Here is a 13,883-nt window from a genome sequence, read left to right as displayed (position 1 = left end):
TTCCACCTCTTGGTTAAGAGGAAACCTCTGCTCAACTAACCACACATTAAGCACATCTGTTATTTGCCCCAGAGGTGAGTGAACAAATACAGAAGTAAATGAGATCAATTTAACAACCACAAGTGCCCATGTCGGGAGGAGACGGCACAGGAAAAATAGCACGTCTAGTTTTCTTTCATATAAAAACACATCCCTTTTGCATGCATACGGAATGTTCTGTTACTACCTCGAAAGACAAATTGGACTAAAACAAGAGCTTTGACCTTCAGTTTAAGAACAAATCACACACTTCATTGTGGAAAAAAAGCAGTTTGAACTTTTATTAGGATGCACCATGTTAATAGTTTACATTGCCGATATATCGAGTGGAATTAAATGCAGCATGATTTTAACCAGATAATAGTAATAAACACTCAATTATTTGTACCCTGAATAAATTAGTATCATCCTGGACTGGTAACAGACTTGTTCCAAGTAGTTTAAAAAAATACCAAAATGAGCATATTCTTTCCCATCTTTGCTGAGCAGATTGCTAAAAATAGTTTTGTTCTGTTTCACATATAGCAAGTAGTAGTATGTGACAGTATTAGTACCGCTAAAGTTGTCAAAAGATCTGCAGTCTAGCACCAGTTCTGCTCGATATATAACCAGCTATATCATCACAACTGGCGAAGCACTTGTCAGCATTCTCTCTTTTGGAGAAATAACCAAATAATTTCTCCCATGAACAGCACTCCACCAGCTTTGACAATTTAATACAATATCCTGGAATCATTTTATAGTATTCTATATAGCAGTTCTAGTCAGTACTCCATTTCATCCCGGTTTTAGACAGCTGTTGAAAATACATGTAAAAGTTCAAGTTAACTAGTATGACAGCTTGCTTCAAGTACTATGTTGATTATTAAAGCTCTGAGTTTATGTATCATTTTGTGAATCAGAGCTACTTGTGCAGCCATTTCAACAGCAAAAATAAAACAAGTCAGTAAAAGATCAAGAGCAACCTATGTGGAAAAACAAAATTAAAATGATTTTTACCTTAAAAAGCAGAAAGTGAACATTTAGCGTATTTAAGGGGAAAAAAAATCAAATCAAAGCAGGCTCCATAGAAGACACCACTATTCCAAATTTACTTCAGGAATTGTTTAAAAGTTAGTGCGTGAGTACACAGAATACCCCATATCAGTTAAATACAATAAATGGAATATAAAAAGTGCACACAGTTTGCTTAGGAATGAAGTTTCAGTTAACAAAAAAAAACACAATGAAAGGAGGGCCAAATTTCTGGCTTCTACATGCCAGATGGATGCCATGCTTCTATCTGTGGAAGCAAAACTTCCAATTCCAGAGTACAAAGTGAATGACCCAAGAATATCATCACTTTGATGGGCTGAACGCCACACATAGCCTGAGCAAGTTCAAGCTTTGTTTAATATTACTGGCACTGACCGGCCATTACCGTCATCAATAAGTATGATCAATCACATACAATGCTGCACAAGATTAAAGGAGGTCAGGTAAGTGGCTATAAACAGAATCGAGGAGTTTCTGGCTAGCGTCTTGACTCTTCCCTCCAGCAATCTCAAAAAGTTTGTCCAGTTTGTCCTCCGCATGCGAAATTTCTTCTATCACTCCGAGCTCCTCTTGGTTAAGAATATGAAGCGTGTCGTCAAATATAGGCTGTAGGTCACAAGGATCCAAACGTACCTGTCGTAAAATGGTGTCTTTCTTCTCTGCAGTTCACAAAAGAGGATATTTAGACCCACATATATGTTTTGAACAATTCCATTCAAAAGATCTTAAATTGAAACACAAGGGACTTTTTGGGTTTGCAGCTACAAAAAAAAACTCACTTTTGTCCCCTATCCTCCTAACAGTGCTAACTCCTGCTAGAATACGCATTCACAGATGCCCTCCAATACCTCATTCACAAGGCCATTCTACATGGAGAAGCTAGACATGCATGTATTAGTAGGCTGTTCAATTCGAAGGGCATCACAATTGAACCCCATCCCAATCAAACATCCACTGACATGATTCTCCAGCAGAGATCACTGGACAGCCACCAGAATGAGCCTCCCCCTGTTGATTTTTCCTCCTCCTGAGCCCAAGGGCACAGAAGTCAATTATATTTCTCCTCTTGCCACCTCAGCTAAGATCAGTTCATGCACAACAGACCAGTGGCTGTTCACAACTGGTCAGTTTCTTTACTGACTGAGTCATCAGGTGAGGCTTTTAAGCTTTAAAAATTTGTTTTACTTTAGTTTCAAGACTGCATCTTCAGTCTTGACCCATGGAATGACCACAACTCAGATTTTTTTTTTTTAAACTTAGGATTGCTGCATGTATATATATTATTTTGCTGCACTAAGAAAAAAATCCAAGTGGCAAATTCCCAAAGAGAGAAGAAGCACAATAACAAGCTATGGTCACCACAATCACTCCGATGCCGACTGAAGGTTTTCCAAAGGTACTGAATATTATGGAGGCAACGATTTTAAAGCTGCCTTTACCAGTACAACTTTACATGTGGAGGAGGGTTGTTACTGGTTTCAGCAGGCTTGATTTCAGTGGATTGATTTCTGAAAGAACCACTGCACAGCTACAATGGAGAAATGGAATAGATTGGAGCTGGTGGCAGCTACTTTGTAAGTCATCAATTCTGGTGGCTCACTTGTAGTTTTAATTGTGAATTTATATAAAACACAAAACATAGTTATTCCTAGAACAGTCTGTGCAAATAAAATTTCAATATCAAATGAAATGAGCATAGCTCCAAGTAAAATAGGAAAGCATATTAGACAGTATATGATGCCATTTCACCCTTTCAAATGGTGTCAGTATCCTTATAAAACAAAATTGTAAATTGTACAGCTTAAATAATGGATGAAATTTTAGAAGCAATTACCTTTGGAAATGAAGGATCCAGTTCTGCTGAGAACTGAAGATGAAGTACTGGAAGTCGAGTCACAGCGAAGAAGGGGCTCTGATTCATCAACAAAAAACACTTTAGTCTTGTCAGCTGAAGATGGCTCAATAGTTGCGGTAGGAACAGCAGGATTTGGAGTAACGCCATTTTTGTTGTTGAGAACAGGAACAAGCTTCTCGACATCCAGCTGGAAAAAAAACATTTTAGATTTTAAAAAAGGTTTGCCAAATAAAGTAGTTTAAGCCAAATACGACTGCGCATGTGTACATAGCTGACCTACAGAATTGAAATAGTCAGAATTTTTCATTAGCTTAGAAAATTAGAGCAGTTTATAAACCTGGCTTACATTACCCAAGATCTACCAAGTGATTATGAAATGAAGATTTTGTCTTTAGAACAAAGACTGTACAAATGGTAATATTTCTGCTTTTCATCAGGTTGGTACCTCCTTTTTAGGTGAAGCTGCAACACAAGGTTACATGCATGCTAAACAGCGGAAGCAGCATGTGATGGAGCTAGGCAATCCCACAACGAATGGTTCAGATCAAAGTTCTGTAGCCCTGCCATATCCAGCTTTGAGTGGTGGAAGAGACTCCGGGAACATCCTCATCCTCAATGATGGGGGAGCCTAGCATGTCAGACAAAGTTGAAACATTTGCAACCATCTTCAGCCAGAAGTGCCGACTGAATCTTGGCCTCCCCGTGGTCCCCAGCATTACAGATACCAGTCTTTAGCCAGTTTGGTTCACTCCACACCATATCAAGAACTGACTAAGGCACTGGACAGAACAAAGGCTATGGGTCCTGAAAACACCCCAGCTTTGGTACTGAATACTCATGCTCCAGAACTAGCCACGCCCTTAGCTAAGCTGTTCCAGTACAGCTACAACATTGGCATCTACCCAGCAATGTGGAAAACTGCCCAAGTATGTCCAGTCCACAAAAAAGGACAAATCCAATCCGACCAATTACCGCCCCATCAGTCTTCTCTCGATCATCAGCAAAGTGATGGAAGGTGTCATTGACAGTGCTCTTAAGTGGCACTTACAGAGCAATAACATTCTCACTGATGTTGAGTTTGGGTTCCACTAGGGCCATTCAACTCCAGACCTCATTACAGCCTTGGTCCAAAAATGGACAAAAGAGTTGAATTCAAGTGGCGAGGCATGAGTGACTGCCCTGTACATCAAAGCAGCATTTGACCGAGTGTGGCATCAAGGAGCCCTGACAAAATTAAGTCGATGGGATTCAGGGGGAAAACTCCACTGGTTGGAGTCAAACCTAGCACAAAGGAAGATGGCTGTGGTTGTTGGAGGCCAATCATCTCAGCCCCAGGACATTGCTGCTGGAGTTCCTCAGGATAGGGGGTCCTAGGCCCAACCATCTTCAGCTACCTCATCAATCACCTTCCCTCCAACATAAGGTCAGAAGTGGGGATGTTCGCTGATGGTTGCAGAGGTTTCAGTTCCATTCGCAAGCCCTCAGATAGTGAAGCAGTCCGTGCCCGCATGCAGCAAGACTGCGACAATATCCAGGCTTGGGCTGATAAGTGGCAATATTCACACCACACAAGTGCCAGGCAATGACCATCTCCAACATGAGAGAATCTAACCATCTCCCCTTGACACTCAATGGCATTACCATCGCTGAATCCCCCACTAGCAACATCCTAGGGGTTACCATTGATCAGAAACTGAACTGGATTAGCCATATAAACACTGTGGCTACAAGAGCAGATCCGAGCCTGGGAAATGTGCAGCAAATAACTCATCTCCTGACTCCCCTGAGCCTGTCCACAATCTACAAGGCAGAAGTCAGGAGTGTGATGGAATACTCTCTACTTACCTGGATGGGTGCAGCTCCAACACTCAAAAAGCGTGACACCATCCAGGACAAAGCAGCCGCATGATAGGCATCTCATCCACCAGCTTATACATTCAATCTGCCCACCACTGATGCACAGTAGTAACAGTGTGCACCATCTACAAGATGCACTGTAGCAACTCGCCATGGCTCCTTCCACAGCACCTTCCAAATCTGTGACCTCTACCACCTAGAAGGACAAGGACAGCAGACGCATGGGAACACCACCACTTGTAGATTCCCCTCCAAGTCACACACAATCCTGACTTGGAACCATAATGCCGTTCCTTCACTGTCACTGGGTCAAAATCCTGCAACTCCTTCCCTACCAGCACTGTGTACCCGCACCAGATGAACTGCAATAGTTCAAGGTGGAGGCTCACCACAACCTTCTCAAGGGCAGTTAGGGATCGGCAATAAATGCTGGCCTCGTCAGCCACGCTCATATCCCATGAACAAATTAAAAAGTAATGTAGCTTCAGCAAATATACAAAATACACACACAATAATACAATTCATGCACTATGACAATGAAATAAACTCTATTATAATGATGATCTGAACATCTATCACTATAATAATAAAAAGGGACACTAAGAAAAATATTTTGATGCCTCCATCATCCGATCACTCTGGCTCAATTCTAACTTCATTTTTAATAGGATACCCCTATTGCAACATTTCTCTTTTTTTTTAAACTTTAAAAACCATGCGTTCTCCCAAGAATCTCACCACACATCGTGAAGATGGGGCTTACTGTCTAGAATTCACCTATCAGCAGTTAAAAATCAGCAAAGATTTTCAGCCAATTAAATCTCAGGATTTGAAAAATTGAGCTCATTGCTTCCATGAATCAAACCAATGTTTTGATTATTTTTTCCCCACCATGACTGTAACCTTCCAGTTGCCCTGAGAGATATGATGCAAATACTTTCAGGGAAAAGTAGCTTTTGTACGTGCTATCCCAGGAGTTCAAAACAATTTCAAATATTGTACAGATACTGAAAACCCATGATCAGGTCCATCTAGATGATTCTGGTTTTTTTTGCTGATAGCTTGCATTTGAGACTACAAATAAGGAATTTTAAAGATCATAATTGTTTAACTAGAGGATGGCACATCTCTGACACACACTAGGGATTAACATTTAGTGACAAATAAGTCAAGTATTCACTTCCTGCCAGAACCATGGGTTTCCACCTCTTTGAAGCAGCATTTATCCAGAAGAAAGTTGAAATGATTCAACATTACTCAAGCAGTAGGATGTATTTTTTCCTAAACTTAGTCTGAGTGCTCCTTTAACTTGGGTGTTCAAAACAAACATTGCAAATTTAATTTTAAACTATATAAAGAAGCTTCCTTACTTAGCTGAACACAAACATTGTGTCCTTGCATTATTCAGTACTAATTACTTCTTTTAAATTTAGACTTCTGAACAGCTGGATTTAGTTCAGTATTGAGTATCAATCAGTTGCTATGTCACTGTTGTTCAGATATTTAGATCTCCCAGCTTTTTCTCGGGCATTACAAGGTTTCTTTTGGTAATGTAATGCCAATTTTCCCCAAACATTGGGTACAATTGGCACTTTATCAGAGTACTCAGTGCACAGTTTCAGTATACAATAGAGCCAGCACAATAATACCAAGTACACAGAATAACAGTGCAGAAGAAGCCCTTCGGCCCATCGAGTCTGCACCAATGCATTAAAACACCTGACCTGTCTACCTAATTCAATTTGCCAGCACTTGGCCCATAGCCTTGAATGTTATGACGTGCCAAGTGCTCATCCAGGTACTTTTTAAAAGATGTGAGGCAACCCGCCTCTACCACCCTCCCAGGCAGGACATTCCAGACCGTCACCACCCTCTGGGTAAAAAAGTTCTTCCTCAAATCCCCCCTAAACCTCCTGCCCCTCACCTTAAACTTGTGACCCCTCGTAACTGACCCTTCAACTAAGGGGAACAGCTGCTCCCTATTCACCCTATCCATGCCCCTCATAATCTTGTACACCTCGATCAGATCACCCCTCAGTCTTCTCTGCTCCAGCGAAAACAACCCAAGTTTATCCAACCTCTCTTCACAGCTTAAATGTTCCATCCCAGGCAACATCCTGGTGAATCGCCTCTGCACCCCCTCCAATGCAATCACATCCTTCCTATAATGTGGTGACCAGAACTGCACACAGTACTCCAGCTGTGGCCTTACCAAAGTTCTGTACAACTCCAACATGACCTCCCTGCTTTTGTAATCTATGCCTCGATTGATAAAGGCAAGTGTCCCATATGTCTTTTTCACCACCCTATTAACCTGCCCTTCTTCCTTCAGAGATCTATGGACAAACAAGCCAAGGTCCCTTTGTTCCTCGGAACTTCCAAGTGGCAGGCCATTCATTGAATACTTCCGTGTCACATTTCTCCTTCCAAAGTGTATCACCTCACACTTTTCAGCGTTAAATCCCATCTGCCACTTGTCTGCCCATTTGACCATCCAGTCTATATCTTCCTGTAACCGAAGACATTCCATCTCCCTGTTAACCACTCGGCCAATCTTTGGTCATCTGCGAACTTACTGATCCTACCCCCCACATAGTCATCTATGTCGTTTATATAAATGACAAACAATAGGGGACCCAGCACAGATCCCTGTGGTACGCCACTGGACACTGGCTTCCAGTCACTAAAACAGCCGTCTGTCATCACTCTCTGTCTCCTACAGCTAAGCCAATTTTGAATCCACCTTATCAAGTTACCTTGTATCCCACGTGCATTTGCTTTCTTGATAAGTCTCCCATGTGGGACCTTGTCAAAGGCTTTGCTGAAATCCATGTAAACTACATCAACTGCACCACCCTCATCGACACACCTGGTCACATGCTCAAAAAATTCAATCAAATTTGTTAGGCATGACCTCCCTCTGACAAAGCCATGCTGACTATTCCCAATCAAATTTTGCCTCTCCAAGTGGAGATAGATTCTCTCCTTCAGAATTTTCTCCAATAGTTTCCCTACCACTGACGTGAGACTCACTGGTCTGTAGTTACCTGGCTTATCTCCACAACCTTTCTCAAATAGTGGGACCACATTAGCTGTTCTCCAGTCCTCTGGCACCTCCCCTGTGGCCAGAAAGGAATTAAAAATTAGGGTCAGAGCCCCTGCAATCTCCACCCTCACCTCCCACAGCATCCTGGGACACAAATCATCCGGACCTGGAGATTTGTCCACTTTTAAGCCTTCCAAAGCCTCCAATACCTTGTCACTCCCTATGACAATTTACTCAAGAACCTCACAGTCTCTCTCTCTGAGTTCCACATCTACATCCTCATTCTCTTGGGTGAAGACAGATGTGAAGTATTCATTCAACACCCTACCAATGTCCTCTGGCTCCACCCACAAATCTCCCCCTTGGTCCCTAATGGATCCTACCCTTTCCCTGTTTATCCTCTTCCCATTGATATACTTATGGAATATCTTGGGATTTTCCCTACTTTCATCAGCCAGAGCTTTCTCATATCCCCTCTTTGCTCTCCTAATTGCTTTCTTAAGCTCCATCCTACACTTTCTGTACTCCACTAATGCTTCCATTGATTTGCTCTCCTTGTATTTGCTAAAAGCCTCTCTTTTTCCTTCTCATCGTACCCTAAATGTTTCTGGTCATCTATGGTTCTCTTGGCTTGTTGATCCGACCTGTTACCCTAGAGGGAACATGTTGGGCCTGTACCCTTCCCCATTTCCTTTTTGAATGCCCCCCACTGCTCTTCTGTAGATTTCCCAACAAGTAACTCTTTCCAGTCTACCTTGGCCAGATCCTGCCTTATTTTACTAAAATTCGCTCTCCCCCCAATCCAAAACCTTTTTTTGCAACTTGTCTATTTCTTTCTCCATAACAAGCTTAAATTGTACCATGTTATGGTCACTATCACCAAAATGCTCCCCCACCAACACATCAACCACCTGTCCGGCTTCATTCCCCAGAATTAGGTCCAGCACTGCACCCTCCCTTGTTGGATCCTCTACATATTGAGCTAAGAAGTTCTCCTGTATACATTTTAAGAACTCCACTCCATCTAAGCCCTTAACACTATGACTATCCCAATTAATGTTGGGAAAGTTGAAATCACCTAATATAATTACCCTATTATTTTTTACACACCTCTGCAAATTGCGCACATATTTGCTCCTCAATTTCCCGCTGACTATCTGGGGGTCTATAATAAACACCTAGCAATGTGGCTGTCTCTTTTTTTATTCCTAAACTCTACCCATAAAGCTTCATTTGTTGCCCCCTCCAAGATATCATCTCTCCTTACTGCAGTAACTGACTCCTTAACTAATATTGCAAAGCCCCCTCCTCTTTTACCCCCTCCTCTGTCTCGCCTGAAGATTCGATATCCCGGGATATTGAGCTGCCAATCCTGCCCCTCCCTCAACCATGTCTCCATGATGGCTACTATATCACAATTCCACGTGTCAATCATTGCTCCTATTTCTATACTCTCTAGCACACGCACTGGGAGTAATCCAGAGGTTACAACCAGAGAGGTCCTGCTTTTTAGTCTACTGCCCAACTCCCTGAATTCTTGATGCAAGACCTCATCCCTCTTTCTACCCATGTCATTGGTACCAACATGTACCATGACCTCTGCCTCATCACCCTCCCCCTTCAGGATGCCCTGCAGCCGTTCAGTGACATCCGGACACTGGCACCAGGGAGGCAACACACCATCCTGGAGTCACGCTGACGGCCACAGTAGCGCCCATCTGTTCCCCTGACTATAGGATCCCTTATTACTATTGCTCTTCCTCTCTCTCCCCCTTCCTTTGCAGACAGGCTACTTGCGGTGCCAAAAGTTTGGCTCTGTCCGCACTCCCTGGAGGAACCAGCCTCATCAGCCTCCAAAATGGAATACTGATTTGCAAGCCCTGGGGACTCCTGAACTACCTGTTTCCCTTGGACTGCCTGGTGGTCACCCATTTCCTTCCTTCAGCAAGTCCCTTCAGCTGCGGTGTGACCACCTCTCTATACGTGCTATCCACAATGCTCTCAGACTCGCAGATGCTCCACAGTGTTTCCAGCCGCCGTTCCAGCTCTGAAACCCAAGCTTCCAGGAGCTGCAGCTGGACACACTTCCTGCACACATGCCGGTCCCGGGGACTGGAAAGGTTCCCGGATTCCCACATGCAGCAAGAGGAGCAAACCACGTCTTCAAGCTCTCCTCAAGCTTCAAGCTACACAAAAAATGCTGATCAGAAGTGCTGTTGGAAGTTACAGTTCATTCACATGTAAATTATTTACTTTTGAAACCAGACTAATATAGTGTTTCAAGATAGCAATATAATTATGGAAGAAAATTAAATACGAGAGAGAAAGCATTGGTATAAAAAGATCTAATCCAGTGCTTTCCCTGAACAAAGGGTTACTCACTACGAGCTATAAAAAAAAATAAACCTTCATGAACACAGTTTAGTTTTGAGAAATTTTAGGTTGAATTTTCATCCCAAGGTGGAGATGGGGTTGGAGGTAGACGTGCCAGCAATTTCCTGCGTCCGGCCAGCGTGACAGTCTTCCGGAATGTTCCCACCTCCTGGCTATTTCCAGGGAGGCAGCTCCAGCGGGCGAGAGAGTCACACCTACCCGCCTATCAGCAGCGGGTGGCCAACTAAACTGCCAATTAAGAACACTCTTCACAAGTGTCTGGATTTTCCAGACAGTAGACACGCCGCCGCCGCCCCACCCGCCCCAAAGTGGAGCCCATAGATGGAATGGTGGCTGCCTCCTGCCGGCAGGGTTTTTGGGGGGCAGTCAGAGGCACATCCTGCTAAACAACCCAGCATGGATGTGCTGGGCTGCGAGGATCACAGCCACAGGCCATCCTGTGGAGGGGCTCTCCTCTGCAATGATTATCTGGCAGATGTGACCACAGTATATTTTGTACCATTTACAAGTCTGCAGAGGGCACCTTCAACTTGAGGCACCCTTGCAGGCCCCCCACCCCCAACAGCAGCCAGCCACTCCCATTGGCCCTCCCGACTGTGGAATCCACCCACCATCATTAATTGGATGGGGCTCCCAGAGGCGGCCTCTTAATTGGCTCCCTCCTCGAAAATCTCCAAAGGTCCGACCATGACCGCTTCCGGGTTTCCAACCTGGAATTCAGCCCAGTATTGGGATCGGGACCCTGGAACTAAAATTCAGCCCTTTTGGTCTCTAATCACTAGTCTGCAACAGTCTCAACGTGACCCATTTTCAGCAGCCAACCTTCCCTGCTTACTATAAATTAACATGAAATATCATTGGCAAATAAAACATTTCAAGGAAAAGTATGTTAATACTGCTATATACTAGAGGGTGTTTAACAGAGTAGGGACAAAGTGTAGATGGCTACTTTAAAGAATGGGAGGTCCCACTGGATTGGAACATGGCTTCAATTTTTTTTTTAAAGTCAACAAAATTAAAGACCCATAATATGGCATCAATAATCCGAAGCATTGAAGTTTAGGAACAAAATTGAGTTAAGTAAAGTAATTATGGAAATAACCTAGGAAGTAGCAGCCAACAAATTACAAGTCAAGCAGATCCTGCTTCACCAACAGTTTGGGTTGTGATATTCCCAAATGGATGTTTAAAATCCCCATTATAGAATTGGACTTCCAGAAGGATTCCAAATATTCCTCATGAAAGACTGAAACAAACGTGAGACAACAGGTAAAATTGAGGTGCATAAGACACTGGTTGCAGGGGCATCAAAATTAGTTGATAACTAGCACCTGTTGATTCTTGTCCAAGAGATTGCTATTGGGCTTGGAAGTAGAGTGATTATCAGTGGTCAAAAAATCTTTTCAGGATGGCATATAGAGAGAGATAGAGATAGAGAGATGGAGAGGTTTAGGGCACCAATGGTGGGGCAAAGTGGTGGGTTTACAAAATTGCAGATTTATAAACCTGTCGTGTGTGATGGGGGTCTGTGCGCCAGTGTACTGACTACAATGGAAAATTGGGCTGGGCTTTTCCTTTACAGTTGAAGCCAAATTTCAAATGTTCAATCTCTTCTGCAACTTTACATCAGCAAGTGTATTGACAGAAGAAAATGTAATGGCCTGGATTTTGCTGTCAGCAGTGAAGGAACAGTACTCGCTGTTCACTACACGGACAGCTGCCTAGACTTTTCATGTGCTCTTGCAGCAGTCTGATCCAGCAAGTGCCCTCTACAGGGAATCTGCGATGTCTCTACTTCAATCTGATAGAAATATCCTCACAGACATATAGGGCCCAATTTTAACTGCAAGTAGGTGGGTTTTGAATGAGTTAAAATCTCACCCAGAATCTAAACCAGGAAATATAAATGTAATTTATCATAAACAAAAAGCAATATGAAGTTTGGGAAAGAAAGATGGGATTAAAAGAGACAGAAAAAGTTTTTTTTTTTAAAAAAGTAAATCCCGAATACTAATTAAATTCTGAAAGAATGAGACTTTCTCCACCCCCACCCCCCACTTGTAAAATTAAATTTTATGGGGCAGAGAGGCTGTTTGACAGTAATTATGTTTGATCATGCTGTTAAAAATTCACATACTTAAATACACCAGCCCTTACTTTTCCTCTGGGGTTTAGTGGGTATAGCTACACAATTTCATGCCCTTACATGGGTTTCAATGCTGAGCCCAACGGCAAGGTACTGTCATAGCGTAGCTTGTACAGCAGAGTAACATCTGGATCTCCATGTTTAACTGCACGTGTGTACACTCCGGAAGTTGCAGTCTGATTTAATCCATAATCACAATGAGTGCCGTGAGCCTCCCAGTTATTCTAAATGCAAAATCTTGTCTCTGAAGCTTAAATACTCATTGCAAGTTGATCATTCCAAGCTGCCTAACCAGTTTCTGTGCGAAGACTTCAACTATACACTACAGAGAAAAGAATACATTTATTGAAAGAGTGTTGCATGTTTATGAATATACTTGATATAGTATTGGACAGTCTAGAGAGAAAATCAACTGTGCAACAATGATGCAACTTCTCACTAGATCCACTTCCTCGATTAAACACTGAACAAATCCTTGATTTTGCATACAGTTAGTTACATACACAAGTTGTGTTAGAGAAACCATGAGTGCGCTATTCTCTCCCTACCATCCAGTCTTAAAACATTCCAATGTATTTTTACCCTTTTCTCAAATAAGTTTCAAGTGAGTGACTGAATATCATTATAATCTGCAAACAGCTGTAATGAAGTTTAACAATGAAACAAATGCTTGTGGCGGGGGAAGAGTTGGGGAAATAATAGAAAAATGCAGAACAGGATATTGATATTTCAATACAGAACATATAGCTACAGGAAAAGCAGTCTACAGTATCTACAACAAATTAAATTAACCAAGTCCTAAACAGTACACAAAACTTTGTTTGAAAAAATCTGATTTCCATTAGATGTTGTCAAAAAAACAAATTACTAAAATGGCAACAGTACAACAGGTAAAAATATAAATTAGTTTGGAATCACTAAACAGAAATACCAACCGATCAGGAACTCCATTAAACAGAGTCAGGTGGGTCAACTGCTTTTAAACAGTAATCATGCTCATTGTACCAGTTGGCTACCTAATGAAGTTGACCCAATTTTATAAAGTGGCAGAGCTCCGCAACAATCAGTTTAAAAGATCTGAAGAAAGAACGACTTGAGGGTCTAAAACATGGCAACGTGACACCATACTGTAAGTAACAAATCAACCAGGAATCAACTAGTCAACAAATTGCAATTTCTGTGAAGGTAAAACAATAGAGAATATATGCTCAGGTTTGGGGTTATTGAATCATCAAATCACTCCTCTAACAAAAAGTTACTTTCATATAAAAATACACATCTAACAATATTTGAAAAGCATATTTTGCCAGTGTAGGTTGTGCTACAAATTAGAAAACCTCAACATTTCCCAATCTGGCTTCCATGCCTCATTCCAAGATATTCATATGTAAAAGAATTGGCCACCCAGATGTAGCCACAAGCCACACCTGACTTCTGACCAAGAAAGTAGTAGATGCCATGATCATGTGGATAAAGCCAGTATTTTGGTGATAAACATGACGATACCTAAG

At 42.2% G+C, this 13,883-nt stretch overlaps 1 protein-coding gene across 2 annotated transcripts in view; it reads right to left on the bottom strand.

The window, feature by feature from the left end:
• Positions 1-293: 293 nt before the first annotated feature.
• The window catches only part of tnfrsf21 (tumor necrosis factor receptor superfamily, member 21), a 96,487-nt gene continuing 82,897 nt past the window's right edge, over positions 294-13,883 (bottom strand). Inside the window, exons 5-6 of one of the 2 annotated variants that reach the window (XM_068024958.1) lie at positions 2,909-3,116; positions 294-1,733 (exon numbers count right to left, since the gene is read on the bottom strand). In XM_068024958.1, coding sequence (XP_067881059.1) covers positions 1,504-1,733; positions 2,909-3,116 — 438 coding nt within the window. In that variant the 3' untranslated portion in view covers positions 294-1,503. Of the gene's footprint in view, positions 1,734-2,908; positions 3,117-13,883 lie in introns of those variants that run through there. The other variant, XR_010971271.1, reaches the window with a different exon arrangement.

The sequence above is a fragment of the Heterodontus francisci genome, chromosome 3 (assembly GCF_036365525.1).
Source record: "Heterodontus francisci isolate sHetFra1 chromosome 3, sHetFra1.hap1, whole genome shotgun sequence".
In the NCBI taxonomy this organism is placed as follows: Eukaryota; Metazoa; Chordata; class Chondrichthyes; order Heterodontiformes; family Heterodontidae; genus Heterodontus; species Heterodontus francisci.
Note: the sequence above shows the minus strand (reverse complement) of the source record. Positions and strands in the feature narration are given on the sequence as shown.